At 38.2% G+C, this 27362-nt stretch overlaps 1 protein-coding gene across 2 annotated transcripts in view; it reads right to left on the reverse strand.

The window, feature by feature from the left end:
• PCGF6 (polycomb group ring finger 6) overlaps positions 1-26479 on the reverse strand; it is a 32028-nt gene extending 5549 nt beyond the window's left edge. Inside the window, exons 1-8 of one of the 2 annotated variants that reach the window (XM_055560210.1) lie at positions 26036-26479; positions 25227-25326; positions 25038-25134; positions 24193-24248; positions 24033-24092; positions 23004-23112; positions 18216-18243; positions 9931-10029 (exon numbers count right to left, since the gene is read on the reverse strand). In XM_055560210.1, coding sequence (XP_055416185.1) covers positions 9931-10029; positions 18216-18243; positions 23004-23112; positions 24033-24092; positions 24193-24248; positions 25038-25134; positions 25227-25326; positions 26036-26398 — 912 coding nt within the window. In that variant the 5' untranslated portion in view covers positions 26399-26479. The remainder of the gene's footprint in view (positions 1-9930; positions 10030-18215; positions 18244-23003; positions 23113-24032; positions 24093-24192; positions 24249-25037; positions 25135-25226; positions 25327-26035) is intronic. The other variant, XM_055560211.1, reaches the window with a different exon arrangement.
• Positions 26480-27362: the final 883 nt, after the last annotated feature.

Genomic DNA, 27362 nt, shown 5'->3' on the forward strand with positions numbered 1-27362 from the left:
ACTCTTTCACTGAGTACTCCTTTTCCACTGCTTTAAAATGGGAACAGGTCCTCAACATCTTATTAACACATATCACTTCATAGACTCCATCTCCTAAGACTCCTAATTAGCTTATGGCATGAAATTCTTCCTTGCTCCAAACCAGAGTATCACCTCTTAACTCCTGTTTCTCCTTTTCCTTTCTTCTCACATGCAATCAGCTACACCTGTTGCTTCTTTCTTCATAATACCTTTTAAGTTCATATCATTCTTTCAAGTGCTGCCTTCAGGTTTAAACCACTGAAATCATCTTCTAACCAGATTCCTAACTTCAAATTTTATTTACTCTAAAAATCCTACACAATGCCAACATGTTAATCCCCCTAAAACCTTTAGCATGCTTGGGTAAGAATAAAAAGTACCTGCATTTAACTGAGCAGCCACTATGCACAGCATACGTTACACTTATATGTTTTACATATGTTATCTCATATCATTTTCACATTCCTGTGAGTTAGGTATTATAATTCCCACTTTGCAGATAGGGATGCTAAGAAGTAAAGACATTAAATTTTCCTAAAATCACAAAGCCGGTAAGCAGCAAAGTTCAGATCTGAAGCCAGGTCTATTTCCAGGTCTATCTTTCTCCAAAAAATCAGTGCATGTCACAGATTGGCAAACTTTCTATAAAGGGCTAGATAATAAATATTTTAGGCTTGTAGGCCACAAGATCACTGTTACATGTGCTCAATTCTGTCACTGTAGTATAAAAGCAGCCACAGGACGGCTGTTAAAATAAAACACAATTTATGAAAAGATGGCAGGCTAGATTTGGCCTGTGGGTCAGTTTGTCAAGCCCTGTGCTCTCTCACAATGAATAACCTCCAATTTCACTTTTCACTTTCATGCATTGGAGAAGGAAATGGCAACCCATTCCAGTGTTCTTGCCTGGAGAATCCCAGGGACCGGTGGGGCCTGGTGGGCTGCCGTCTATGGGGTCACACAGAGTCGGACACAACTGAAGTGACTTAGCAGCAGCAGCAGTAACAACTCTTGTTTAATGCTTACCAGTTTTAAAGTTGGTAGAGCAATATCTGTTTGCAAAAGGACTTGAAGGCACTAACAGCTGATCTTGCGCACAGAACTTAGATCCAAGAAAAATTATAGACCTTGGAAACTAACACTATGTTTTTATTAAGTATCCAGCAAGTCAGAGACCACCACTGTTAGTGGGCTGGACCATGTGGTATACATTTATGACTTGGTTACTACAAATTTTCAACTTAATCCCAAGAGGTTAGCCAGTTACTAATAGTTTGATGCATATGGTCCTAGTTGCTGTGTGTGCATGTAGGGATTTTATTTTTATAGAAATGGGATCCTGTCACATATTTTGTTCTACATATTCTTAAAACATATACACACACACAAACACCAAAACCTTAATACACACGGACATCTTTTGGAATGCATAGTTAACTCTGTCTTAATAGCTGCATAGTGTTCCATTTTATGAAATATATCATAAATTATATATCCATTTTCCTCAGAAACATTTAACTGCTTCTCACTTTACCTGTTGATTAACTTAGTTCATTCGAACAGAGTCACATTTTTGAGGATGTAACAAACATGACCCCCATATTTGATAATTAGCTAGAAGGACTCAGCATATTCACAGCTATGATTTACTACAGCAACACAGCAAGGATACAGTCAGATCATCAGTAAGGTAAAAAGATGTAGGGAGAGTCTGGAGAAATCCATTCACAGGCTTCCTTTGCTTCTCCCTCCCAGTCCAGGAAGCAATACTCCCACAATACTCTTTTCTCTAGCAGGAGAAATGCAGCCAATTTGTGCAGTCTCTGCCAGGGAAGCCTACTTGAGGCTCAGAGTTTAGGGTTTGTACTGAAGCCTGGTCCTGTCGGCATTCTCTGCCTAGTAGCTAGCAAATTCCAGACTCCCAGAAGCAAAGCACGTATTCAGTTTTTCAGTCCATGCACAGGGAAACATACATACAATAGTGCAGTCTTCATATTAGTGCAGGGAACTTTTTACAAGCCAGCTCCCTAGATGCTAGGCAAGGGCCAACCTTGTAAGCCAGTCCTTCTAAAGATAGCAGCCTCGGGTCTGCTTTGTTAACTCTTTTCTGCATAATCTTTCTAACCTCCTGAGTATTAAGTCTTAGACAGGAAGGATAACTACAATATATCTGAATCTCAGAGCAGAAATCAGAATATGAAGATAGTCTTAAAGCAAGAAAACCCCTTAACTTTTTAAAAGCAAGATCACACTAAAGCTTCCAAGACAGAATTTTTCACTGAATGAGCCAGTGCCACACTCATCCCTCTTTGTTCATACATACTCTTTTCTTTGACAGAAAGTTATTTTCTTCCTTATCTGGCCAAAAAAAAAAAATCCATTCTGGAAATCCTTTGACAAATTCAGAGCTAAATCATTCACTCTGTGCTCCTGTTGCACTCATCATAGCCTACTGTCATTTTATATCTTTCCCACACAGTTCTGAGTTGCCTGACAGCATGAATTTTCTGTCTCATGTTTGTAGTGGATGCCAAGCACACAGACTGCTCAATTTAATATTAATAAATAGTAAATGAATGCTAGGGATATACCATATGACACATTAGAATCTCCGTAAATGATTTGGAAACAATTCAGTGGTATGGTTAAGGGTTAAGGTAATATATTAAATATATAATAATAAAAAGGAACTTATCGGGACTTCCCTACTGGTCCAGTGACTAAGAATCCTCCTGCCAATGCCGGGGACACAGGTTCTATCCCTGGTCCAGGAAGATCCCACATACCTGAGGCAACTAAGCCTGTGTACAGCCTCAATTACTGAGCCCGTCTGTCACAATTACTGAGTCCATGTGCCTAGAGCCCATGCTCTGCAACAAGAGAAGCCACCACAATGAGAAGCCCGAGCACCTCAAGGAAGAGTAGCCCCTGCTCAGGGCAGCTAGAGAAAGTTTGCACACAGCAACAAAGACCCAGCACAGACAAAAAGTAAAATAAATAAATAAATCTTAAGGAAAAAAACCTGTCTTATAAGATGGAACTCAAAATTTATTACTACATCTTTTATATAGAAGATATTTAGTGATAAATGTGATAAGCATTTTATAAAACCAAAAATAAGATTAAATGATGTACAAAGGAAAATACTACAAGAGTTGGTTAACAAAAAAAAAAAAAGAAGATACAGTAAGACATCAATAAATTCAAAACACCACTAAATCAACCATGATAATTCAAAGACACTGGGATCTCTATATGAAAAAAATCCACTCAGATAATTGATTTCTGATTTGAATTGACTTAAATCTCTTAAGAACACGTGATCTATATATTTTTTATCCTTCAAAACTATCTTTTTTTATTTTTATCGGCTACAAATAAATAACATCTTAAAGGTATTTTATCATTTAACAATCCCTTAGTAATCATGCTTCTTTCAGCCCAGCGTTTCTCATGATGTACTCTGTATAGAAGTTAAATAAGCAGGGTGACAATATACAGCCCTGACGTACTCCTTTTCCTATTTGGAACCCAGTTGTTTCCAACTTGCTGTGTTGCTGTAGTAAATCATAGCTGTGAATATGCTGAGTCCTTCTAGCTAATTATCAAATATGGGGGTCATGTTTGTTACATCCTCAACCAGTCTGTTGTTCCATGTCCAGTTCTAACTGTTGCTTCCTGGCCTGCATACAGATTTCTCAAGAGGCAGATCAGGTGGTCTGGTATTCCCATCTCTTTCAGAATTTTCCACAGTTTATTGTGATCCACACAGTCAAAGGCTTTGGCATAGTCAATAAAGCAGAAATAGATGTTTTTCTGGAACTCTTCTGCTTTTTCCATGATCCAGCAGATGTTGGCAATTTGATCTCTGGTTCCTCTGCCTTTTCTAAAACCAGCTTGAACATCAGGAAGTTCACCAATCACATATTGTTGAAGCCTGGCTTGGAGAATTTTGAGCATTACTTTACTAGCATGTGAGATGAGTGCAATTGTGTGATAGTTTGAGCATTCTTTGGCATTGTCTTTCTTTGGGATTGGAATGAAAACTGACCTTTTCCAGTCCTGTGGCCACTGCTGAGTTTTCCAAATTTGCTGGCATATTGAGTGCAGCACTTGCACAGCATCATCTTTCAGGATTTGGAATAGCTCAACTGGAATTCTATCACCTCCACTAGCTTTGTTCATAGTGATGCTTTCTAAGGCCCACTTGATTTCACATTCCAGGATGTCTGGCTCTAGGTCAGTGATCACATCATCGTAATTATCTGGGTTGTGAAGATGTTTTTTGTAAAGGTCTTCTGTGTATTCTTGCCACCTCTTCTTAACATCTTCTGCTTCTGTTAGGTCCATACCATTTCTGTCCTTTATCAAGCCCATCTTTGCATGAAATGTTCCTTTGGTATCTCTGATTTTCTTGAAGAGATCTCGAGTCTTTCCCATTCTGTTGTTTTCCTCTATTTCTTTGCATTGATCGCTGAGGAAGGCTTTCTTATCTCTTCTTGCTATTGTTTGGAACTCTACATTCAGATGCTTATATCTTTCCTTTTCTCCTTTGCTTTTCACTTCTCTTCTTTTCACAGCTATTTGTAAGGCCTCCCCAGACAGCCATTTTTCTTTTTTGCATTTCTTTTCCATGGGGATGGTCTTGATCCCTGTCTCCTGTACAATGTCATGAACCTCATTCCATAGTTTATCAGGCACTCTATCTATCAGATCTAGGCCCTTAAATCTATTTCTCACTTCCACTGTATAATCATATGCTTATTTAACTTATATGCAGAGTACATCATGAGAAACGCTGGGCTGGAAGAAGCACAAGCTGGAATCAAGATTGCCGGGAGAAATATCAATAACCTCAGATATGCAGTAGCATATTGGGCACCTACTGACCTGGGGAGTTTCTCTTTCAGTATCCTATCATTTTGCCTTTTCATACTGTTCATGGAGTTCTCAAGGCAAGAATACTGAAGTGGTTTGCCATTCCCTTCTCCAGTGAAAGAGAAACTCCCCAGGTCAGTAGGTGCCCAATATGCTACTGGACATCAGTGGAGAAATAACTCCAGAAAGAATGAAGGAATGGAGCCAAAGAAAAAAGAATACCCAGCTGTGCATGTGACTGGTGATAGAAGCAAGGTCCGATGCTGTAAAGAGCAATATTGCATAGGAACCTGGAATGTCAGGTCCATGAATCAAGGCAAATTGGAAGTGGTCAAACAAGAGATGGCAAGAGTGAATGTTGACATTCTAGGAATAAGCAAACTGAAATGGACTGGAATGGGTGAATTTAACTCAGATGACCATTATATCTACTACTGCGGGCAGGAATCCCTCAGAAGAAATGGAGTAGCCATCATGGTCAACAAAACAGTCTGAAATGCAATACTTGGATGCAATCTCAAAAACGACAGAATGATCTCTGTTCGTTTCCAAGGCAAACCATTCAATATCACAGTAATCCAAGTCTATACCCCAACCAGTAATGCTGAAGAAGCTGAAGTTGAACGGTTCTATGAAGACCTACAAGACCTTTTAGAACTAACACCCAAAAAAGATGTCCTTCTCATTACAGGGGACTGGAATTGCAAAAGTAGGAAGTTAAGAAACACCTGGAGTAACAGGCAAATTTGGCCTTGGAATATGGAATGAAGCAGGGCAAAGACTGATAGAGTTTTGCCAAGAAAATGCACTGGTCATAATAAACACCCTCTTCCAACAACACAAGAGAAGACTCTATACATGGACATCACCAGATGGTCAACACCGAAATCAGATTGATTATATTCTTTGCAGTCAAAGATGGAGAAGCTCTATACAGTCAGCAAAAACAAGACCAGGAGCTGACTGTGGCTCAGACCATGAACTCCTTATTGCCAAATTCAGACTGAAATTGAAGAAAGTAGGGAAAACCACTAGACCATTCAGGTATGACCTAAATCAAATCCCTTATGATTATACAGTGGAAGTGAGAAATAGATTTAAGGGACTAGATCTGATAGATAGAGTGCCTGATGAGCTATGGAATGAGGCTGGTGACACTGTACAGGAGACAGGGATCAAGACCATCCCCATGGAAAAGAAATGCAAAAAAGAAAAATGGCTGTCTGGGGAGGCCTTACAAATAGCTGTGAAAAGAAGAGAAGTGAAAAGCAAAGGAGAAAAGGAAAGATATAAGCATCTGAATGTAGAGTTCCAAACAATAGCAAGAAGAGATAAGAAAGCCTTCCTCAGCGATCAATGCAAAGAAATAGAGGAAAACAACAGAATGGGAAAGACTCGAGATCTCTTCAAGAAAATCAGAGATACCAAAGGAACATTTCATGCAAAGATGGGCTTGATAAAGGACAGAAATGGTATGGACCTAAAAGAAGCAGAAGATATTAAGAAGAGATGGCAAGAATACACAGAAGACCTTTACAAAAAACATCTTCACAACCCAGATAATCACAATGGTGTGATCACTGACCTAGAGCCAGACATCCTGGAATGTGAAATCAAGTGGGCCTTAGAAAGCATCACTATGAACAAAGCTAGTGGAGGTGATAGAATTCCAGTTGAGCTATTCCAAATCCTGAAAGATGATGCTGTGCAAGTGCTGCACTCAATATGCCAGCAAATTTGGAAAACTCAGCAGTGGCCACAGGACTGGAAAAGGTCAGTTTTCATTCCAATCCCAAAGAAAGACAATGCCAAAGAATGCTCAAACTATCACACAATTGCACTCATCTCACACGCTAGTAAAGTAATGCTCAAAATTCTCCAAGCCAGGCTTCGGCAATATGTGATTGGTGAACTTCCTGATGTTCAAGCTGGTTTTACAAAAGGCAGAGCAACCAGAGATCAAATTGCCAACATCCACTGGATCATGAAAAAGCAGAAGAGTTCCAGAAAAACATCTATTTCTGCTTTATTGACTATGCCAAAGCCTTTGACTGTGTGGATCACAATAAACTGTGGAAAATTCTGAAAGAGATGGGAATACCAGACCACCTGATCTGCCTCTTGAGAAATCTGTATGCAGGCCAGGAAGCAACAGTTAGAACTGGACATGGAACAACAGACTGGCTCCAAATAGGAAAAGGAGTACGTCAAGGCTGTATATTGTCACCCTGCTTATTTAACTTCTATACAGAGTACATCATGAGAAACGCTGGACTGGAAGAAACACAAGCTGGAATCAAGATTGCCGGGAGAAATATCAATAACCTCAGATATGCAGATGACACCACCCTGATGGCAGAAAGCGAAGAGGAACTAAAAAGCCTCTTGATGAAAGTGAAAGTGGAGAGTGAAAAAGTTGGTTTAAAGCTCAACATTCAGAAAACGAAGATCATGGCATCCGGTCCCATCACTTCATGGCAAATAGATGCGGAAACAGTGGAAACAGTGTCAGACTTTATTTTTCTGGGCTCCAAAATCACTGCAGATAGTGACTGCAGCCATGAAATTAAAAGACGCTTACTCCTTGGAAGCAAAAGTTATGACCAACCTAGATAGCATATTCAAAAGCAGAGACATTACTTTGCCAACAAAGGTTCGTCTAATCAAGGCTATGGTTTTTCCTGTGGTCGTGTATGGATGTGAGAGTTGGACTGTGAAGAAGGCTGAGTGCCGAAGAATTGATGCTTTTGAACTGTGGTGTTGGAGAAGACTCTCGAGAGTCCCTTGGACTGCAAGGAGATCAGCCCTGGGTGTTCTTTGGAAGGAATGATGCTAAAGCTGAAACTCCAGTACTTTGGCCACCTCATGCGAAGAGTTGACTCATTGGAAAAGACTCTGATGCTGGGAGGGATTGGGGGCAGGAGGAGAAGGGGACGACAGGATGAGTGGCTGGATGGCATCACTGACTCGATGGACATGAGTCTGAGTGAACTCCGGGAGTTGGTGATGGACAGGGAGGCCTGGTGTGCTGCAATTCATGGGGTCGCAAAGAGTCAGACACCACTGAGCGACTGAACTGAACTGAAACTGAACTAGTATCATGCATTCCTGCTACTAAATAACCATTCATGAAGGTCACATATCTGTAAACAAAGCATACATTTTCCGTTTGGAACTAAATGGTTTTAAAGAAGGTCAGCACAGAAGACTCAAGTGACTGGGTTGATCAAGAATTGTTTAATGGCTAACTATTTTGTTTAATGGTTAACTATTAACCATTGGCGTGCTCAGGCCATGGGGTTGCAAAGAATCAGACATGACTGAATGACTGAACTGAACTGAATGGTTAACTAGCTCAATGTTTCATTCATATTAGAAGTAACTCTTGCTTATTTTCCCTTGGATTTAGAAAGCTTCAACAATTTAGTCACAAATGGGTCTGCATAAGTGATAATTACTGTTCTATTATTTTAACATTTTGGTGAAATAGTAATTTATGAATGTTACCAGCTATAAAGTACCTGAATTAGAAAAAAGTATTTACCTAGAGAACCAAGAGCTGAGAAAGAAAATTAAAGACTGAAACAAATTTCAAAATGAAATGAATTCTATGAAATGAGGAAAAAAATAAACCCACATTTTTATACAATAGAGTCAATTTAGAGTTTTGGTAACCAAATTTCTTAAAACACCAAATGTGAAATTTATCAATGGCTCTGATCAATGTCTAGCCACAGAGAAAGTAATCTATACCCTAAAGAAAGCCTCTTGGGTGCCACTTCTTATTCTATATTATCAGGTGCAACTCTTCTGATTTCTGCTCTTAGAAATAATAGACTATTATGGGGTCACTCACAATTCTTTGTTCAGGAATCTGTAAACAGCTATCTATTTCTCACCAAAAGACAGAATAAAGGTAATAAATAAGTCATTTCCAGTTTTCAGTTGCCATGAGATATAGCTAGTATGATGTCAAAGTCAGTAAGGGAAGTCACATCTAACTGCATTTAATATATATATTTGGAGGAGGGCACAGCAACCCACTCCAGTATTTTTGCCTGGAGAATTCCTATGGACTGAGGAGCCTGGCACGCTACAGTCCATGGGGTTGCAAAGAGTTGGACATGACTGAACAATATATATTTAGTACCAACAGATATTGGTACTAAAAGCATAGCAAAATTTCATTTAGTTTTAAAATATTTACTAACTTAATCTATAGTAAATAGATATTTTAGAAAAAAATTATTCTGTAAAATTTTACACATGATGAAAAATAACAAAAAATCCCTTTTAAATTTGAGTAATGAAACAGCAAAACTATATAAATGTGCATTTTCATTGGCCCACATTACTAAACTATGAGTATATTTACATTTTATATTTAATAATACATGGCGTTTGAGATTTTCATCTTACACAAGTATTATACAACTAGAATGGAAGACCTTTTTCAATCCTTAGAAAAATAACAGAGTCTATACTAGATAGATATTTTACTTTTCTAGGTGTCCTGAGCTAGATACTGATACAAGGATGGCCTCTGAAGAGACTGAATGGATAGAAAAGTATACTTTTGCTCTACTATCAAAAAGAAAAGAGCTGGAGCTGAGGCTCTAGAAGCTCTTTAATCATTCTCATATCCTCAGCTTTTCTCTGACACCCAGAGATGGTAATCAACGGCAGCAAGAAACAGCCAGTAAGTCAAATATGATTAAAATTTGGGGGTAGGGATCACTGTGTACCAATATTCAGTAACTATTTATAATATCTACAATGTCATAAAACAAAAGGCACTGCATGAAATCCTAGAGATAGTTCTTCAATATGCTAAAGGTAATCTCACAACTTCCCATTTTTTAATATTTATTTTTATTTGGCTGTGCCAGGTCTTAGTTGCAGCATGTGGGATCTAGTTCCCAGACCAAGGACTGAACCCAGGCCTTCTGCATTGGGGGTGTGAAGTCCCAGCCACTGGACTACCAGGGAAGTCCGTCCCTTCCCCTGACTTTTTACATACATATACTCTACCTGACAAGCTGGATCAAGACCCATTTTTCTTCTGAGGAATTTTTCTACATGTCCAATAGTTGCTTCTCCTGAAACTCGGACAAACTTCTTTTCCAATGGCTATAAGAGTAAACAAACAAACCAATTTCAGGTAAAAAATATATAAAATGCATAAACCTTAAAACACATTTTATAGCAAAGATGATTCAAAAGATTTACAAAAGAAAAAATATCATGAAATTTGAGTTAATTTATCTATCCCATACAAAAAAAGAATTTTTGCTTAGCTTCTCCTCTCTAAAAAATGTCAACAATTTTTTTTTAATAGAAAGGCTTTAAAACTTAGAGCAAAATTTATTGACAGTAAATACTCAAGATTCAATGTCTAAAAGAACCTAGCTTCCTCAACAAAAAAACTGCAAGGAAAAAAAAAAAAACACACAACCAATCAAAGAGTAGGAGGAATCCATAGACTAAAAAAGATATAAGGCCTACAAATAAGAGATATCAATCAATTACAATATATGGATCTTATTTGGATCCTGATTTTAAAAAATCTATAAAACAACTTTCATAGGAAACTGAAATAGCATGTGGATATTTGACTAAGGAATTACTGTTAATTTTTAAAACTATAGCATCATTATTATATTTTTATAAAAAGTCCTCATCTTTCAGAGCAAACTGAATTATTTACTGATAAAACTATAGTCTTGGATTTGCTTGAAGATTATATAGGAGAAGTGATAAAGGTAAAGATGAACTGAGATTGGCCATGATTTTATAATTATTGACATTAAGTAATACATGTACATAGGCATTCATTTTACTATTGTCTACTTTTGTATGAGTTTGAAATTTCTTGCAATAGTGGAAAATAAAAAGATTAACATATAAACATAAATGCCTGGAATCTGATCCAATGGTCTAAGGTGATGGGTAGAGAGACCATAGGGTTTTAAAGTAGACTCAAACTAAATGCTTTCCCTGCTATTCTATCTCTGAGGCAATTAAAAGGCTATTACTATTAACAAAAATGAAAAGCTAGGGTAATAAGAATTAAAAAGTACCTTTTAGGAAAACATTAAGTATTTTTCTAGAACTAGCAGAAAGGAATCCTAGAACTGTTACCAAAATGACGCAGGCAGGTTAAGCATGTATTTGTCCCATGTAACAGCACTCAGCTCTCTTCTTTGTAATTTGGTTTCTTAAGAACTTTCCTAACAATAGCCTTATCCCTAAATACCATAGTGCAACAGATAGCATATTAAGTGCAAATATTCCAGAGACAGACTGCTGCTGCTGCTAAGTCGCTTCAGTTGTGTCCGACTCTGAGCAACCCCACAGACGGAAGCCCACCAGGCTCCCCCGTCCCTGGGATTCTCCAGGCAAGAACACTGGAGTGGGTTGCCATTTCCTTCTCCAATGCATGAAAGTGAAAAGTGAAAGGGAAGTCGCTCAGTCGTGTCCAACTGTTAGCGACCCCATGGACTACAGCCTACCAGGCTCCTCCATCCATGGGATTTTCCAGGCAAGAGTACTGGAGTGGGGTGCCATTGCCTTCTCCGCCAGAGACAGACTGCCTGGGTTTAAACCCTGGTTTTGTAATTTTCTAGCTGCAAGTCTTTGGACAACTTGCCAAAGCTTTCTGTGTTTCCATTTCCCCATTTGTAAAGCAGAGATACTAGCAGCACCTACCTCACAGAATTATCACAAGGAAAGGGTGTTAAAAAATATGTGTATGTGTGCGTGTGTTAGTTGCTCAGTTGTGTCCGACTCTTTGTGAGCCCGTGGACTGCAGCCCGCCAGGCTCCCCAGTGCATGGAATTCCCTAGGCAAGGATACTGAAGTGGGTTGCCAATTCCTCCTCCAGAGGATCTTCCTGATCCAGGGATTGAACCTAGGTCTCCTGCATTGCAGGTGGATTCTTTACCATCTCAGCCACCAGAGAAGCCCTAATATATGTAATAACTATAAATAATTCCTGGCACACAGTACGTACTTAGTTATTACTAGTGCATTGATTTATTGTGCTCCTTTATGTGAAGGAATGTAATTAGAGGACCTAGTTGTCATAATGGATACTGATATAATGCAGACAAAAATGGCAAAGGTTCGTGTTTTTTTAACACTGGTATAAAAATCATCTCGAAAATCTATGGCAGTCTTTCTCACTAAGGAGCAAAGCAGCAGTGCTCCAAGTGCAGTCCTGATGAAGGCACTGCACTGTAGGCACCACTGCCTGAACAGCCTGAATCCTATCAAGTGCCTTGAGAAGCACAAAAATCTTCCCTACCACCTGTTAACACAGAAGGTCAATTTGATAAGAAAGCTGGAATAATACGATAGAATCTATAGGGAGATTTAAGAGACATTCAGCTATTTTCTGGCTATAGAAAATACATACTACTAAAAATATCTTTTAAAAAGATCAACTCATTTTACCTTGAAAAAATTCCTGCCTCTGTCAACTGAAAATAGTTACCAATCCAGTAGCAAGGTAAATCCCTAGCAACCAGATTTTAATTCTGAAATACCACCCAAGGATACCTTGGAGAAATGACCGATTCTGTGTCTGGGGCAAGAGATTTAAGAGTTGGAGTATGAAATATCTTGTTATTACAGCCATGATTATCTTAAGATATGACAATTTGAACATTAAAATAGATCATTAAAGTGGATTTAAACCACAAATATATTTAAATGCAAAGTAAAACAAAAACACTGATTATGACTGGAGCATGCTAAAGAATCAACTCATTATTTTGAACCTGGTAAGTAAAGAGAAGGAATCAGCATTTATCCTTTCTTTCCTATATGAATGGTATTGCTGGCTAACCAAACAGAAGTTTCTCTTACAGAAGTATTTCAATAAACAGAGGAGGAATAACAACATCATTTTCCAAATCCTATTAAGTTAATGGACATGACATTGAGTACCAATACTTGTTAGCATTACAAAGACACACACAAAAACAGAGACAAAAACACACACACACAAAAACAAAAAGACAAAAACAACCAGACATTATGTGCCTCCAGATGGACAAAACCACCACTACCTATAAAGTATTCTTAGTTCCCTCAAGTCAAACCTGTATGACCAATACTCAGACGTAACTACCAGTTTATGAGCAAGACAGAACTTGTTAAATCACAGAGATGCAACATCAAAACCCAATCTGTAGGAAACCATATAGCACAAATGACTCAGTTTTGTCAACAATGAACTGCAAGAAAAAATAAACAGAAATGAACTGCGAGAAAAAAGAAACAGAAAACTTACAGATTTAAAGATCTATCAACCAATCACAATGTATGAACATTATTTGGACCTTGATTTAAAATAAAACACTCACTGGGACTAAGATAAAAATTTGTACACTGACTAGATACCTGGTAAGAAACATCTTTTTTTGTTCCCCACTTCCAATCTTCTGAAAAATCACAAACTTACAAAGAGGTTATAAGACTAGTAAAATTAAGATCCAGATAGACTTCATCTACTTTATGAACTAGAATATTAACATATTGCTATATTTGCTTTATCTCTTCCAACGTATATGTATATGTGTGTGCATACATAGACACTTATTATTTCTTAAGTTGCTGCTGCTTAGTCACTCAGTCTGTCTGAATCTTTGCAACCACATGGACTATAGCCCACCAGGCTCCTCTGTCCATGGGGATTCTCCAGGCAAGAATACTGGAGTGGATTGCCATGCCCTCCTCGAGGGGATCTTCCCAACCCAGGGATAGAACCCAGGCCTCCTGCATCGCAGATGGATTCTTTTCCTGTCTGAGCCACTAGGGAAGCCCATTTCTTAAGTTACTTGCAGACATTGAGATATTTTACCCCTAAATATACCTGTAGTTATCTTCTCAGAATAAAGGGACTCTCCCTCATAACTGCAATATAATTATGAGGAAATATTCAGGAAATTTATAACACACATTCAGGAAATTTATAACAATACAATGCAATTATCTAAATGGGTCCAAATTCAAATTTTTCCAATGTCCTAATAATGTCCTTTGTATGTTGTTCTTATTTCAATCCAGAATCTAATGAAAGAATGCACACTGCATTTTGTTGTCATGCTTCTCTAATTTCCTTTAATCTAAAATAGGTCTGTCACTTTATTTTTATCTTTCACTACACTGAAATTTTTGTAACTTGTTTTTCTGGTATGATACATGTTCACTAAAAAAAGGAACTCATCTTTTAAGATTACTGAAATACTTTACAGAGGAAGTGGCAAAATGCCAGGGATTTGTTTCAGAAAAACATTAGAAAGAAGGGAAGTGTGGGAGTCCCTGGTGGCCTAGTGGTTAGGATTCAGAGCTTTCGTTGCCATGGCACGGGTTCAATCTCTGCTTGAGAAACTGAGATCCCACAAGCCCTGTGGCAAAGTCCCCCCAAAAAGAAGGGAAGTGGATGGAATTATAAAAGAAATTCAATTGTCATTAGTTAACTAGTAAAACTGTGTGATGGCTGCATGGAGGTTCTATTCTGTCTACTTTTCAGTATGTTCAAACATTTTCATAAATAAAAGTTAAAGAAAATAAGATTCCTGGGAAAATTTTTCTGACATGTATTACTGCTTGGTGAAATATTTTTAAATTGAATGCAGCAAACAGACTTTATGATTGTCATGCCATAAGTTACGTGGTGAAAAGTTTAACTAGGCACTATTCAAATAGGAAAAGGAGTACGTCAAGGCTGTATATTGTCACCCTGCTTATTTAACTTCTATGCAGAGTACATCATGAGAAACGCTGGACTGGAAGAAACACAAGCTGGAATCAAGATTGCCGGGAGAAATATCAATAACCTCAGATATGCAGATGACACCACCCTGATGGCAGAAAGCGAAGAGGAACTAAAAAGCCTCTTGATGAAAGTGAAAGTGGAGAGTGAAAAAGTTGGCTTAAAGCTCAACATTCAGAAAACGAAGAGCATGGCATCCGGTCCCATCACTTCATGGGAAATAGATGTGGAAACAGTGGAAACAGTGTCAGACTTTATTTTTCTGGTCTCCAAAATCACTGCAGATGGTGACTGCAGCCATGAAATTAAAAGATGCTTACTCCTAGGAAGGAAAGTTATGACCAACCTAGATAGCATATTCAAAAGCAGAGACATTACTTTGCCAACAAAGGTCCGTCTAGTCAAGGCTATGGTTTTTCCTGTGGTCGTGTATGGATGTGAGAGTTGGACTGTGAAGAAGGCTGAGCGCTGAAGAATTGATGCTTTTGAACTGTGGTGTTGGAGAAGACTCTTGAGAGTCCCTTGGACTGCAAGGAGATCCAACCAGTTCATTCTGAAGGAGATCAGCCCTGGGATTTCTTTGGAGGGAATGATGCTAAAGCTGAAACTCCAGTACTTTGGCCACCTCATGCGAAGAGTTGACTCACTGGAAAAGACTCTGATGCTGGGAGGGATTGGGGGCAGGAGGAGAAGGGGACAACAGAGGATGAGATGGCTGGATGGCATCACTGACTCGATGGACGTGAGTCTCAGTTGAACTCCAGGAGTTGGTGATGGACAGGGAGGCCTGGTGTGCTGCGATTCATGGGGTCGCAAAGAGTCCGACACGACTGAGTGACTGATCTGATCCTAGCCAGACATATTTATTTGAACTCCAAGATAAAAAATAAAAGCAGCTTTTTAAGCAGTAGATTATACTGAGCTATAATATAAAAAACTGTAACTAGAACTCCCCTATAAATGCAGAATTAAAAGAAAAATGATGATTGCCAAAGTGTTAGCTAAGAAAGTATTTTTTAAAAACACTGTTTTAGCAAAGTAAAAATAGTCAAAAAATGCAAAAATAGTATCATTTGTTTCTAAAACAATACATTCATTACCTCATACAGACATAAGCCTGCAAATTAACATGGGAATGTTTAGTTAATACTGAAAACGTAATGCTTCAAAACTTTAACAATAGTATAAATAAACTCCTATAAACTTAGCTTTATCAACTCAAAGTCAATCTTGTTTTAAATAAATCCCACCCTTTTCCTATCCCAACTGCTTCCTGGCCCCCATTCCCCAGGCCTGTTTTGAAACAAATCCCTTATATGATCATTTCCTTTGTAAATATTTCAGCATGCATCTCTAAAAAATAAGAACTCTTTTAAAAAAATAATACTGCCACCATACTTTAAAATTTCTTAATATCAGAAAATAGACAGTAAGTGTACAAATTTCACCAACTGTCTAAATTTTTTTACCTAGTAGAAAATGATTTTATTTTTAGGGTTGTCATTACAAAGAGAATAAAAATTTTAATTTATGTATATATTATTTTTATCAGATATATTTTTGTTTTCTCAAAATGCATGCACTAAATTTATTACAAACAATGCTTCTATTTGAAGTTTTCTTGGCCTTGGCTTGTTTTTTAACAGCTTTACTGAGATATAATTCACTTTTCATTAAATTCACCACATTTTAAAGTATACAATTCAATGGTTTTTAGTGTATTTATATAGTTGTGCATCTATCAGCATTACCTAACTTTAGAACATTTTCATCACCCAAAAAGAAACGCATGCCAATTAGCAGTCACTCCCAACTTCCTCTCACCCCCAAGTGTCTGGCAACCACTAATCTACTCTGTATCTCTATGCTTCTGCCTATACTGTACATTTCATGTAAGTGGCATCAAATAACACATGGTCTTTTGGGCCTGGCTTCTTTCACTTAAATGTCTTCAAGGTTCATCCATGCTCTAGCATGTATGGATACTTCATTCCTTTGTATAGCCAAATACTGTTTCATTACATGGATATATCATACTTGGTTTATCCATTCATCAGTTGATGGATATTTATGTTACTTACAACTGGGGGCTAGTGTCTCATAAAGTTTTTAGTTTTCAAATCCTATCCAAATAAACACCATACACTGATGTCCCTTGAGTCTCTTCTAATCAATATATTCTATCTACATGTTCCCTCTTTATGTCTTTCCCTTTTATTTGCTGGAAGAAACAGAACTGTTTGTCCTTGTCCTGCAGTTTTCCAGTATCTAGATTTGGCTTATTATATTCCTACAGAGTAATTAAATAAGTTCCTGTGTCCCCTGGATTTCCTGTAAATTAGTAATCCAGGGGTATGATCAGCTTCACATTTGTTTTGGCAAGAACACTTCATAGGTGGCAGGCAATGTCATATTTCTTTGATGTGTGAGGCTCCGAATTACATACATATTCTCAGTGCCCATGTGCTTTTGTGGAAGTAATACGCTAATATTCCAACTTAGTTTTTAGTTCTTTCTTCATGAGATTTTTATCCTCTGTTGGCTCACCTGGCTATTACAGGTCACTACACAGATGTCTTCAGTGAACTCTAGGAGCCTATGACTGTACTTGTCCCATATAGAAACTTTTATGCTACTTTCCCACCCACCACACTATGAAAGGACTTCCTCAAGTTTATCGCCGTTAAGTTTGGTATTTTACAACTTAGAAGAGGTTAAAAGTTACCAAACCTAACACTGCATCCCCTCCATCACAATGATCTCTGGGAAAAACCTATAGTATACTTTGTCCAAAAAAGTACTCATCTATTCCTACGCGTCAACTCACGTCCCTTAAGCCACTAGAGTCACAAAACAAAACACTATGCCCAACCAGGTATAATTCACCCATATTTCCGTGTAGACTTTGATAAAGTCACTGAAAATCTAAGCAGATCAAAGTCAGTTATTTCTTTATATTTTTATAATCCCAAGTAACTATAAGGCCTGATTTACCCCCTTTAAAAAAGTCTCCTTTTCCTGAGTGACTCATACTACAGGAGCTGCACAGTGTGCAATGGCACCTGTGAAACCGAAGCCTTTAAGACAACTCTGAACTTAAGAATTCATTCTTACTGCTAAAGCTTCACTAAATGATTGAAGCGAAAAGTTGAGGCAAGTTAATTTGAACCAAAGATGTTACATGAAAATGAAATTATAAGTTCATATTTAACTCTAAATGCCAACTATGCAAAAAATGCTTTGAAAAATTTTTTAATCACCAAATCAGCACAGCATTTGGCTTCACTTTTAAAAATTGCTCACTTATTTTTCCTTAGACCATTGTTGTGAAATAATAATAAATCCCTACTTAATAACTCTTTTCTCAAAAATCTATTATAAGAGAGCATTACTGAATATACTCCAAATTTCAACAAGTTTTATTTCTAAAATACTTTTTATTGTTACCAAAGACAGTCTCCACATGATTGTTAATCTTAAATTTGTGTCTTATAGGGCCCTCTTGTAAAGCAAATGAAAAATAAAAGTAAAATACCTTAAAATGTCCTGTGCCTTCATTAGCACTGAAAAATGAAAGCAGAATTAATCAATTTTAAACTACATATTTAATCATATAACACAGAAAAATAACATAAATATTTGAGAAACATCAATTTAATCTTAAAACACAGTCACCTAACCCTTTATGAAATGAACAGATACAGTTAATTGTCATATCTGCCACCTAGTGGTAAGGTAAAGGCAGTTTTATACCCTAGTTTATTTTGCTTTATATATTTTCTTCCAGGAATCAAAAGCATAGTCTTAATATTTAGATTTCCCCCACATGTAGCATTCTAACATTTTCCAGTTTAAAGTAAAACGTCTTTTTCTTTATCATAATTAATGCGCTTTTTTCTCGACAGTAACATTTACAAGATAGAGTCCTTACAAGAAAGCTGCTACTTTTCCTCTTGTTTTACTTGTAGCATAATCACCTGGGCATGATTTACTCAATTTGTCTTTCCCTTACAAGGACAAAGACTTTTGATTAAATCAATTACTCATATCATGAAGAGACAAGGAACAAACTTTTTTGAGCATGTACTACACACCAGAAGTTATATTAGGTCTTCATATATTATGAATGTTTTTCATTCAGTCCTCACAGTAGCCCTGTAAATCAGGAACTAGAATCTCCAAGATATAGATAAGGAAAATTAAGCTCAGAGATGATGAATAACTTACTTAGGGTTACAGAGCCAGGAAGTAATAAAGCTGGGTTTCAAACACAGGTGTACGTATCAAGGCCCACATTCCTTTTTTTTTGCCGCTCTGCTCAGGATCATAGCTCCCTGAACAGAGATTAAACCTGGGCCATGGGCCGTGACAGTGAGAGTTGCAGAGTCCTAACCACTGGACCACCAGGGAATTCTTAAAGCCCACATTCTTCCTTTCCCATCATGTGAAGAATAGGCAAGGTCACAATAGCATCATCTGGAGTATTCTTATAATACAAATATAAAGACATTAAAATATACAAGTTTTAACTATTTATAAAGTATGTTATATTGACATAAATATAAAACATCATTTATGTATACATATTATATATAGACTTTAAACCTAAGATTATAACATAATCTTAAGAGTTATAAAATAATCTCAGGAATTCCCTGGTGGTCCAGTGGTTAGGACTCTGTGCTTTCACTGCCAAGGGTGTGGGTTCAATCCCTGGTCGAAGAACTAAGATCCAGCAAGCCGTACAGCCAAAAAATAACATCAAATAAAGTAAAACAGCCTCTTCCTCATCATAAGAATTATCTCTATAGAATCCATGATGCATGGGCATCTGGCTTCTCGTTAAATGTCTAAAGAGACAGCTTCTTAGTGACAAGTCAGTTCATTCCATTTGTGGGCAACTTTAGAAACCACTTGCTTGCACTGAATCAAAAGTTTCTCCCCGTAACATACCTACTGGCCCTAGTTTCGCCTTTTGGTGTTCTTGCGAATTAGATTCAGTTTTTCTGCCACCACACATGACATGGTTTTCACACCTTTTACTATTCTGATTACACCTCCATTTACCAAGCACTCTCTTAAAAGGTAGTGCCCGGAGCTGAACATAAGACCCCAGTTCGCTAGCATAGCATACAGTGGAATAGTAACTCTCTGGTTTACTAAACACCACTGAGCTTAAGATTACATTAAATTTTTGCCGTATCTTCTATCATACACTCTCATGTGAGTCCATTTTCTTTACCAGGCAGATGCTGTACATATTATAGCACCAGCTAACCTTTATTTCTGAATAAGCCTGCATTATTTCAATATGCATATATTATAGTAGTTTAGACATGTGAGGAATACCACATGTAGATTCTTATGACAATCCTGTGAGTTGGTATTATAATCTCTAACTTAGAAATATGGAAACCGATGACCAGAGGAGTTAAGCTACATCCTAAGGGTTACATACCTTGAGTTATGCTTTTTCTGTATACACTATACTGCCTAAGATTATTTCTTTTTATAATTTCCTACCTTACACATAGAAACTGGAAAACAAAAAGAAGTACTGTACAAGACTATCCTAAGACCACAAAAGATGCACACCAAATTTGGAGGTGGAGTGGGGAATCTCACTTCATGCGCATTCCAGCGGTTGAAAAACCACTGTCCACAGGCTGAACCCAGCTCAGTATTTTTGCTCCTCCAATTCAAGCAGGGTCATTAGCTGGATCAAATTTACCCTTATACTTGCATCAGGTTAAAAATCTCACCTGCAATTTGTCCTACCATGAAAGACCTTCCTATGGGTTACCCTCAGTAGCCTGACTTCAGGGGTAACACCACGCTTTTCAATGTAATAAACATGTGGGGGTTTGACTCTGAGGACTGGTGACTTCAAAAGGACTTCTTGCCACATTGGAAGCTTTCTTCCCCGTAACCATTTGAAAACAGATAAAAGACAATTTTCTGATGCAGACAGATTACCCATCATAATCAACGACATACAAGGGTCAGTTCTCTCATTTTACAGACAGGGAAGCTGAAGAAGCTAAAAACTACAAGTTACAGGAGGGCAAGGGCCATGGCTGACTTATTCAAATTACATTCCCAACAGTTAGCAGATTGCTGTGCTGGTACACAGCAACACCTTAATAAGCAGCTAATGCATTAACAGAAAGTGGTTAGTTCAATTTTACAAAGCTGTATAACAAAGGAGTTAGGACTTAAATAGAGATCTTATTCCAAGTGAGGGCTTCTTTTTTTCTACAGCAGGGAATGTGTTAAAAATGGAACAGCCCTGGTAAATGGTAATGACTACTTTGAATACTGTGGTCAAGCATGTCATGATTAAGTACTGATTTGTGCTGCTGGCAGAGGCAGAGATAATGTAGCACACTTGGCACATATTTGCCATCTTTACATTACTGCCACTTTTGAAAAAAGGTTTAAAAAAAGTTCCTATTGTGCATTAGTGGAAAAGGTTACATTTCTTCAAAATAATGTTTCAGAAATACAAATTCCTTTCAATTTTCAATTTTAATTAACTAGACTTATTAAAAATCAAGTTACATGGTAAAAAGTCAAACACAATGAAAAGTAAGACTTTTTCTGATCCTAGATTCATAAACTCCAGTGCCCTTTTATAGAAGTAACTGCTATCAACATTTTCTTAAATGTCCTTTCAGAAATGGTCTATCCTTGTTGTGGGGGGAAATATATACATATACACATGCATATGTCCACCACCCCCTTTCTTAAAAGACATAAATGAGCACATGCTATATATTCTCATCTACATCTTATTTTTTTCACATAAGAAAGTGAATTTTGGCAATTGTTCCATACTAGCACATATGTTACTAGCACATGTTCATGTTCCACATACCATTAATTTACTAGTTCCTTTTTGGACATTTAGGCTGGAACACATTCTTTACAGAAAGTGCTGTTTTAAAGTTTGGTATTATATGATTTCTTATTCTTCTAAAGAGATCTTTATTTCTTTTATCATAAAACACTACTATGTGGGCTCAGTGGAGGCATAAGAAAGGTTTCTCACCTCTCAGGGATCCATAATATTTGAGAACACAGAATGAGTACATAAAGAGATAAATACAACATAGTACAAGCTAGACACTAAATAAATAATACAGGCAACCTAGAGTTATAAGGAGGAAGTGACTGAGAAGTCAAATAGTCATCAGGGACATAAAATAGAAGATGCAGATTTTCCGAGAAAGGCATTTTAGTTTATCCTGCAAACCATGTAATTATTTCAAAAACTGCAGTTTGATACAGGCCAACTCTATGATGACAGTTGGTCTAACACTGCTGCAATATAATGGAGTACACTATATGTTACAGTGTTGGAAAGAAGCAATTTATATGAATTAGGGAGATATTCAATTTTTGGAAAATAATTTGGCAAAACCAAGTAAAGTTGAAGTTGAACGTATCCTGCTGCTGCTGCTAAGTCACTTCAGTCGTATCCGACTCTGTGTGACCCCATAGACGGCAGCCACCAGGCTCCCCTGTCCCTGGGATTCTCCAGGAAAGAACACTGGAGTGGGTTGCCATTTCCTTCTCCAATGCATGAAAGTGAAAAGTGATAGTGAAGTCACTCAGTCATGTCCGACTCTTAGCGACCCCATGGACTGCAGCCTACCAGGCTCCTCCATCCATGGGATTTTCCAGGCAAAGTACTGGAGTGGGGTGCCATTGCCTTCTCCGGAACATATCCTAAGACTCAACAAATCTACACTCTTAGAGAACTATCTCACAAAGACACAAGGAGATCTGTAAAAAATGTTTAAAGCAACACTGTGTACAATAGCAAAAAAAATTAGAAACAACCTAAGTGCTCCAAAGTACAAGCAAAGATAAATTATGGTATGTTTATTTTAAGGGAACACCCAGTGAAAATGAGTGAACTAGTTATACATTTTAATATGGATGAATCACAGTGCTAAGTGAAAAAAGTTGGAAAACAGTATGACACCATTTAAGGTTTTTAAATGGACAAAAACAATTCTACATATTGTTTAGGAATACATACACATGTGGTAAACACATTAAAAAAATGCATGGGAATGATAATCATTACTTTTAGGAGAGTAGTTATTAACCTCTAAGGGAAGCAGGGAATGAATAGGGAGAGGTAGCCAAGTGCCTTCTGCCATAATAGCAAGCTTGATTTTGAAAGCCAGATGATAGAGAGATAAATAGTTATTGTGCTACTCTCTAGTACCTTAGCTCAGGATAATTTTGTAACTGTTGGGACTTTAAAATTTCTTTATTTTAAAGTTTAGAGGTAGAGGTTTAGGGTACTCACCCAATAAACTCTAGTAATAAAGACATGTCAAGTTCAGGTGGAATACGAAACACTGATTCTAAGACTTTCTTAGTTCTTCCTTTGCTTGAAGGGACTGACTGTGGAACAGCTATTTGATAGCCAAACAAAAAAGTTGAGTTAGAATAAAAACTTCATAAATTGAGATTTCTGAAAAATAATTACACAGATTTAACTATGTTGACTATTTAAAAGATCATAAAGCACTCACTCTCCCTTTTTCAAATAACATTAGCTAATCTGTCAAAGCCAGTGAAATTAGTGACAAGCCTGCGGAGTGCTCCACAGTGGAAGGCAGACATATGTGGCTGGTTTATCAGGGCCACAAAGAAAGCTCAGCATAAAAGCAACAATAGCTGTGGGTAATCCTTAATAAGCACTACTATGTGCCAGGGCTCACGCTCAGCACTTTTTATATGCACTACTGTATTTAACCCTGATTATGATTCCATGGCATAGGTACTACTGCTTTTTTTTTTTAATTGAAGTACTTTACGTACTTTAACTGTAAAGAAAATGAGATTCAACTTAATGAGATTAGGCAATTTGCCTAAAGTCACCCACATAGAAAGTGGAAGAATGAGGATTTAAATTCAGATCTAACTTCCATACTGTGACATTACCATCACCATAAAAACTAGTATTTGAGCAGTTACTATGTTCCAGGCACTGTTTTAAGTGCTTCGCATTACTCAGTGAGTCCTTACAACAACTTTATAAAGTGCTACAATTATCCCTGCTTTATAGAAGAAGAAACTGAAACACTGAAGTCATCTGCCCAAGTTATACACCTAATAAGGTGGCAGAGCCAGAATCACAATCCAGCTCCAGAGCCTCTACTCGTTAAGCCTTACAAATTGGGTTACAGTAAGTCATTGCCTTCAAAATCCTTCTCTCTCTTTGATCAAAAAATAACCAGCTATCACCACAAAAGAACCTCAAAGGGAGTGAATTTTATTAAGTTAGTATTTTTTAATCTATAAATACATTATGATATACACCCAAACTTACCAGGTTTAGGTACTTCTAGACCTCTTTCTTTATAGAAATCATGCATTTGCTTTTTTTCTCCTAAAAAATGATAAAACACAGACTAAATTACACTTAAAATATAACTAGTAGAGTCAGAAGAGATTTGGGGATTTACAACTATGTAATAAAATAAACTTACTTTCCTCTAGATTGATCACTAATTTGTACACTATGTCTTGTAACTGTCGGTCCAACCTAATAAAAGGAAAGGATGGAGAATACCTCAGAATTCAGAAAAATGCATTTGGTAAAGTGAATGATGCTCTTTGTAAGTAACTGTTTTCTGTTAGGAGTGAATATCTCCTTTCTCAGAGGTGAGTTACTTTTAGGTGGCACTAATGGTTCTCTTCTAAGAGAAACTCAAGTAATTACACATCGTCATAATTACAAGTAATTATAGACTCTTGAACAGTTTGCTAAATTGTTCCATGTGAACTGGTCTTATTTCCTAAATAAGAATGCGAGTTTGAGGGCAGAGACAGTACTTAAAAATTCTGTGTATCATCTGCAAAATACTCTTCTATGAAGTAATAAAAACATAATAGTATTTGCTAAACAAATGAAAGCAGTCCACTTTTAGTGTTTTTCTTTCCTTAGCAAACTGAGCATGAACTGAAAATTTGATTAATAAGCCACAATGACTTATGACAGATAGGTTTTTCTAAAGTGGCCAGTTATTTCAGTTATTTTAAAAACAGAATTCTAGATACACAGAAAATGACAAGTCTAAACTAGCATCAACTTCAGTGATGGAATTTAAATCCTCAAGAAAAGAGGTCTGTACCTTTTTTTTTTTCTTTTAAGGTTTACAGCAGATGTCACAGTGCCTGGTATACAGTAAGTGCTCTATATGTATTTCTTTAAAGAATATGCATTTCCCTTTCTCGTCATTTTGAGATAGGTCAAGAATTTACTACCAACTACACAATTTCAATCTTTCAGAAAAAGTATACCTATTATATAAATGTTACTTATTTTTCTTACCTTATGTTGTAAAGAGGTTGTGTCTGATGTACTACAATGTTGCATTTTGGACATCTGTTGCTATAGTAAAAGTGTCTGACAATGCAGCTTTTACAAACTGTTGGGAAAAAAATATTGGAATTAGAATGTTTTCAAGACATTTCAAAAACTTAATATATTATTTGGAAATGTAATGAACTATACGCTTACATGTATGAAGACATTCTGTAATGGTAGTTGCATCTATTAAATAACCTTTGCAAATGGAACACAAGATGTACGGAGTCAGCTCAGAGAGATTGATCAGGCGCTGCAAATGCAATGGAAATAGGTTACAAATCCTTGCCAAGTCATACGTCCTAAATTTTTTTTGTCAAAAATGTGTAGTTTACTTTGCAACATGGAAACATGTTCTAATACCTCAGACCCTTCAAATACTCTCAAAGTTACAATACAATATGAACCAATGTTTCAAAAAGATCTCATTCTTTTTGGAGCTACTATATATTGCCAGATGAAGGGCATCTTACTTTATGAATTATCACAAAATGGACAAACTTTCCAGATACTGGTGTTTAATACACAAATTCTGACTGGCTGGGTATACTGTCTGAATTAATGAAGTACGCGCTGCCCCAATTAAAAAAAAAAAATCTTCCCAATTAGAGATTGACTAGGTGGGGAAGGGTTTCCCCCATACTCTCAACATCCTGTAGAACTGGACTGTACTCCCAGCCACTGTAAGCTTCTAGAAGGCAGGAGAACAGTACCCTTGGCGACTACATCCCCGGCACGCAGTAGCTTCAATAATGAGTGAGTCGGACCCAGAGAACTTAAGTGACTGCCGGAATCTTACAAAATGAGCTGGCAGGGACAGAAGGCCAGTCCGCGCCACAAGCAGGCAGCGCAAGGAGAGGTGAGGGTGGACTCCAATGCCAAAGGATGCCGCGGCGAGCGGGGACATCCGGCCCGGCCCTAACGGTGGAGGGCCGGCGTGGTCAAACAGGGGCTATCAATACCTCCTCTTCGTCCTCGGAGTCCGGCCGGCCCCCCTCCAGCCTCAGCGAGAAGTGGCTCATCTCTTCCTCCTCTTCCTCCTCTTCTTCTTCCTCCAGGTCCTCATCTTCTTCCAACTCCTCGTCCTCGTCCTCGAAGCGGCCCCTCAAGCGGCCCAGGCTGCGCTCCGGCTCCAGCTCAGGGGGCCGGGAGCCCGAGCAGCCGGGATCCCCCGCCTCGGGTAGGGGCGGCGGGCCCTCCTCACCCGCTGCGGGTGCCGGAGTGAGGGCAGGCGGGGAGACGGGAGGCGGCGGCGGCATGGTTGCGGCTCCCTCGGCCTTGGCAGCGCCCGCGTTGCCTGCGGTTACAGCCGGGACCCCCTCCATGCCGTAGGTAGAGAACAGATGAGGCGAGACCAGGTGGCTGGATAGCGCGGGAGTTCCGTCCGCCTGCCTGAGCTGCCAACGCGCAGGCGCTAAAGGCCTGCAGGGCCCGCTGGGAAATGTGGTTCACCGCCCCTCACCTAAGCCGGGCAGTAGGCGGAGCCACTCAGGTATATGGGGCGGGGCTTGCAGGCCACAACTTAGAATAACCTCACACATTTTCTACTTCGAAAGACTGATGCGCTCTACACTGCTTCTAAAAACGACGGAATTGGTTCCTTGGAGAAGGCAAAGGCACCCCACTCCAGTACTCTTGCCTGGAAAATCCCATGGATGGAGGAGCCTGGTGGGCTGCAGTCCATGGGGTCGCACAGAGTCGGACACGACTGAGCGACTCAGTTTCACTTTTCACTTTCATGCATTGGAGAAGGAAATGGCAACCTACTCCAGTGTTCTTGGCTGGAGAATCCCAGGGACGGGGGAGACTGGTGGGCTGCCGTCTATGCGGTCGCACAGAGTCGGACACGACTGAAGCGACTAGCAGCAGCAGCAGCAGACAACAATATTCTGTTTGCATCAGATGCGCGGAGCCCTGAAATAGTTGGTATAACGATGTTGCATTATGAATAATAATGATTTCAACTTGAGTACCAGTGATGTTGTTCTGTGCAAGAATATTTCCATTAGGAAGTATGAAGTTTCTACTTTGAAATATGTAAGTTTACTTGGAGGAATTAATGCTTGTATTGCCACACGGTGGAAATTTAATCATAATTCAAAGGCCATTTGTGATTCCCCATCACATAAAGGGAAGTTCATTCTATTTAATTCAGCAAATATTTATTGAGGGCCTGCTGAAGAAGGAACTGAGACCTACCAATGTGTCCCAATCCCCCAATCTTATTAGAAGAGAGATTTGGAGCTGGTGTACTTTATTCTTGGAAAGATATTGGCGACTAATGTTGTG

This window comes from Bubalus kerabau, chromosome 22 (genome assembly GCF_029407905.1).
Source record: "Bubalus kerabau isolate K-KA32 ecotype Philippines breed swamp buffalo chromosome 22, PCC_UOA_SB_1v2, whole genome shotgun sequence".
In the NCBI taxonomy this organism is placed as follows: Eukaryota; Metazoa; Chordata; class Mammalia; order Artiodactyla; family Bovidae; genus Bubalus; species Bubalus kerabau.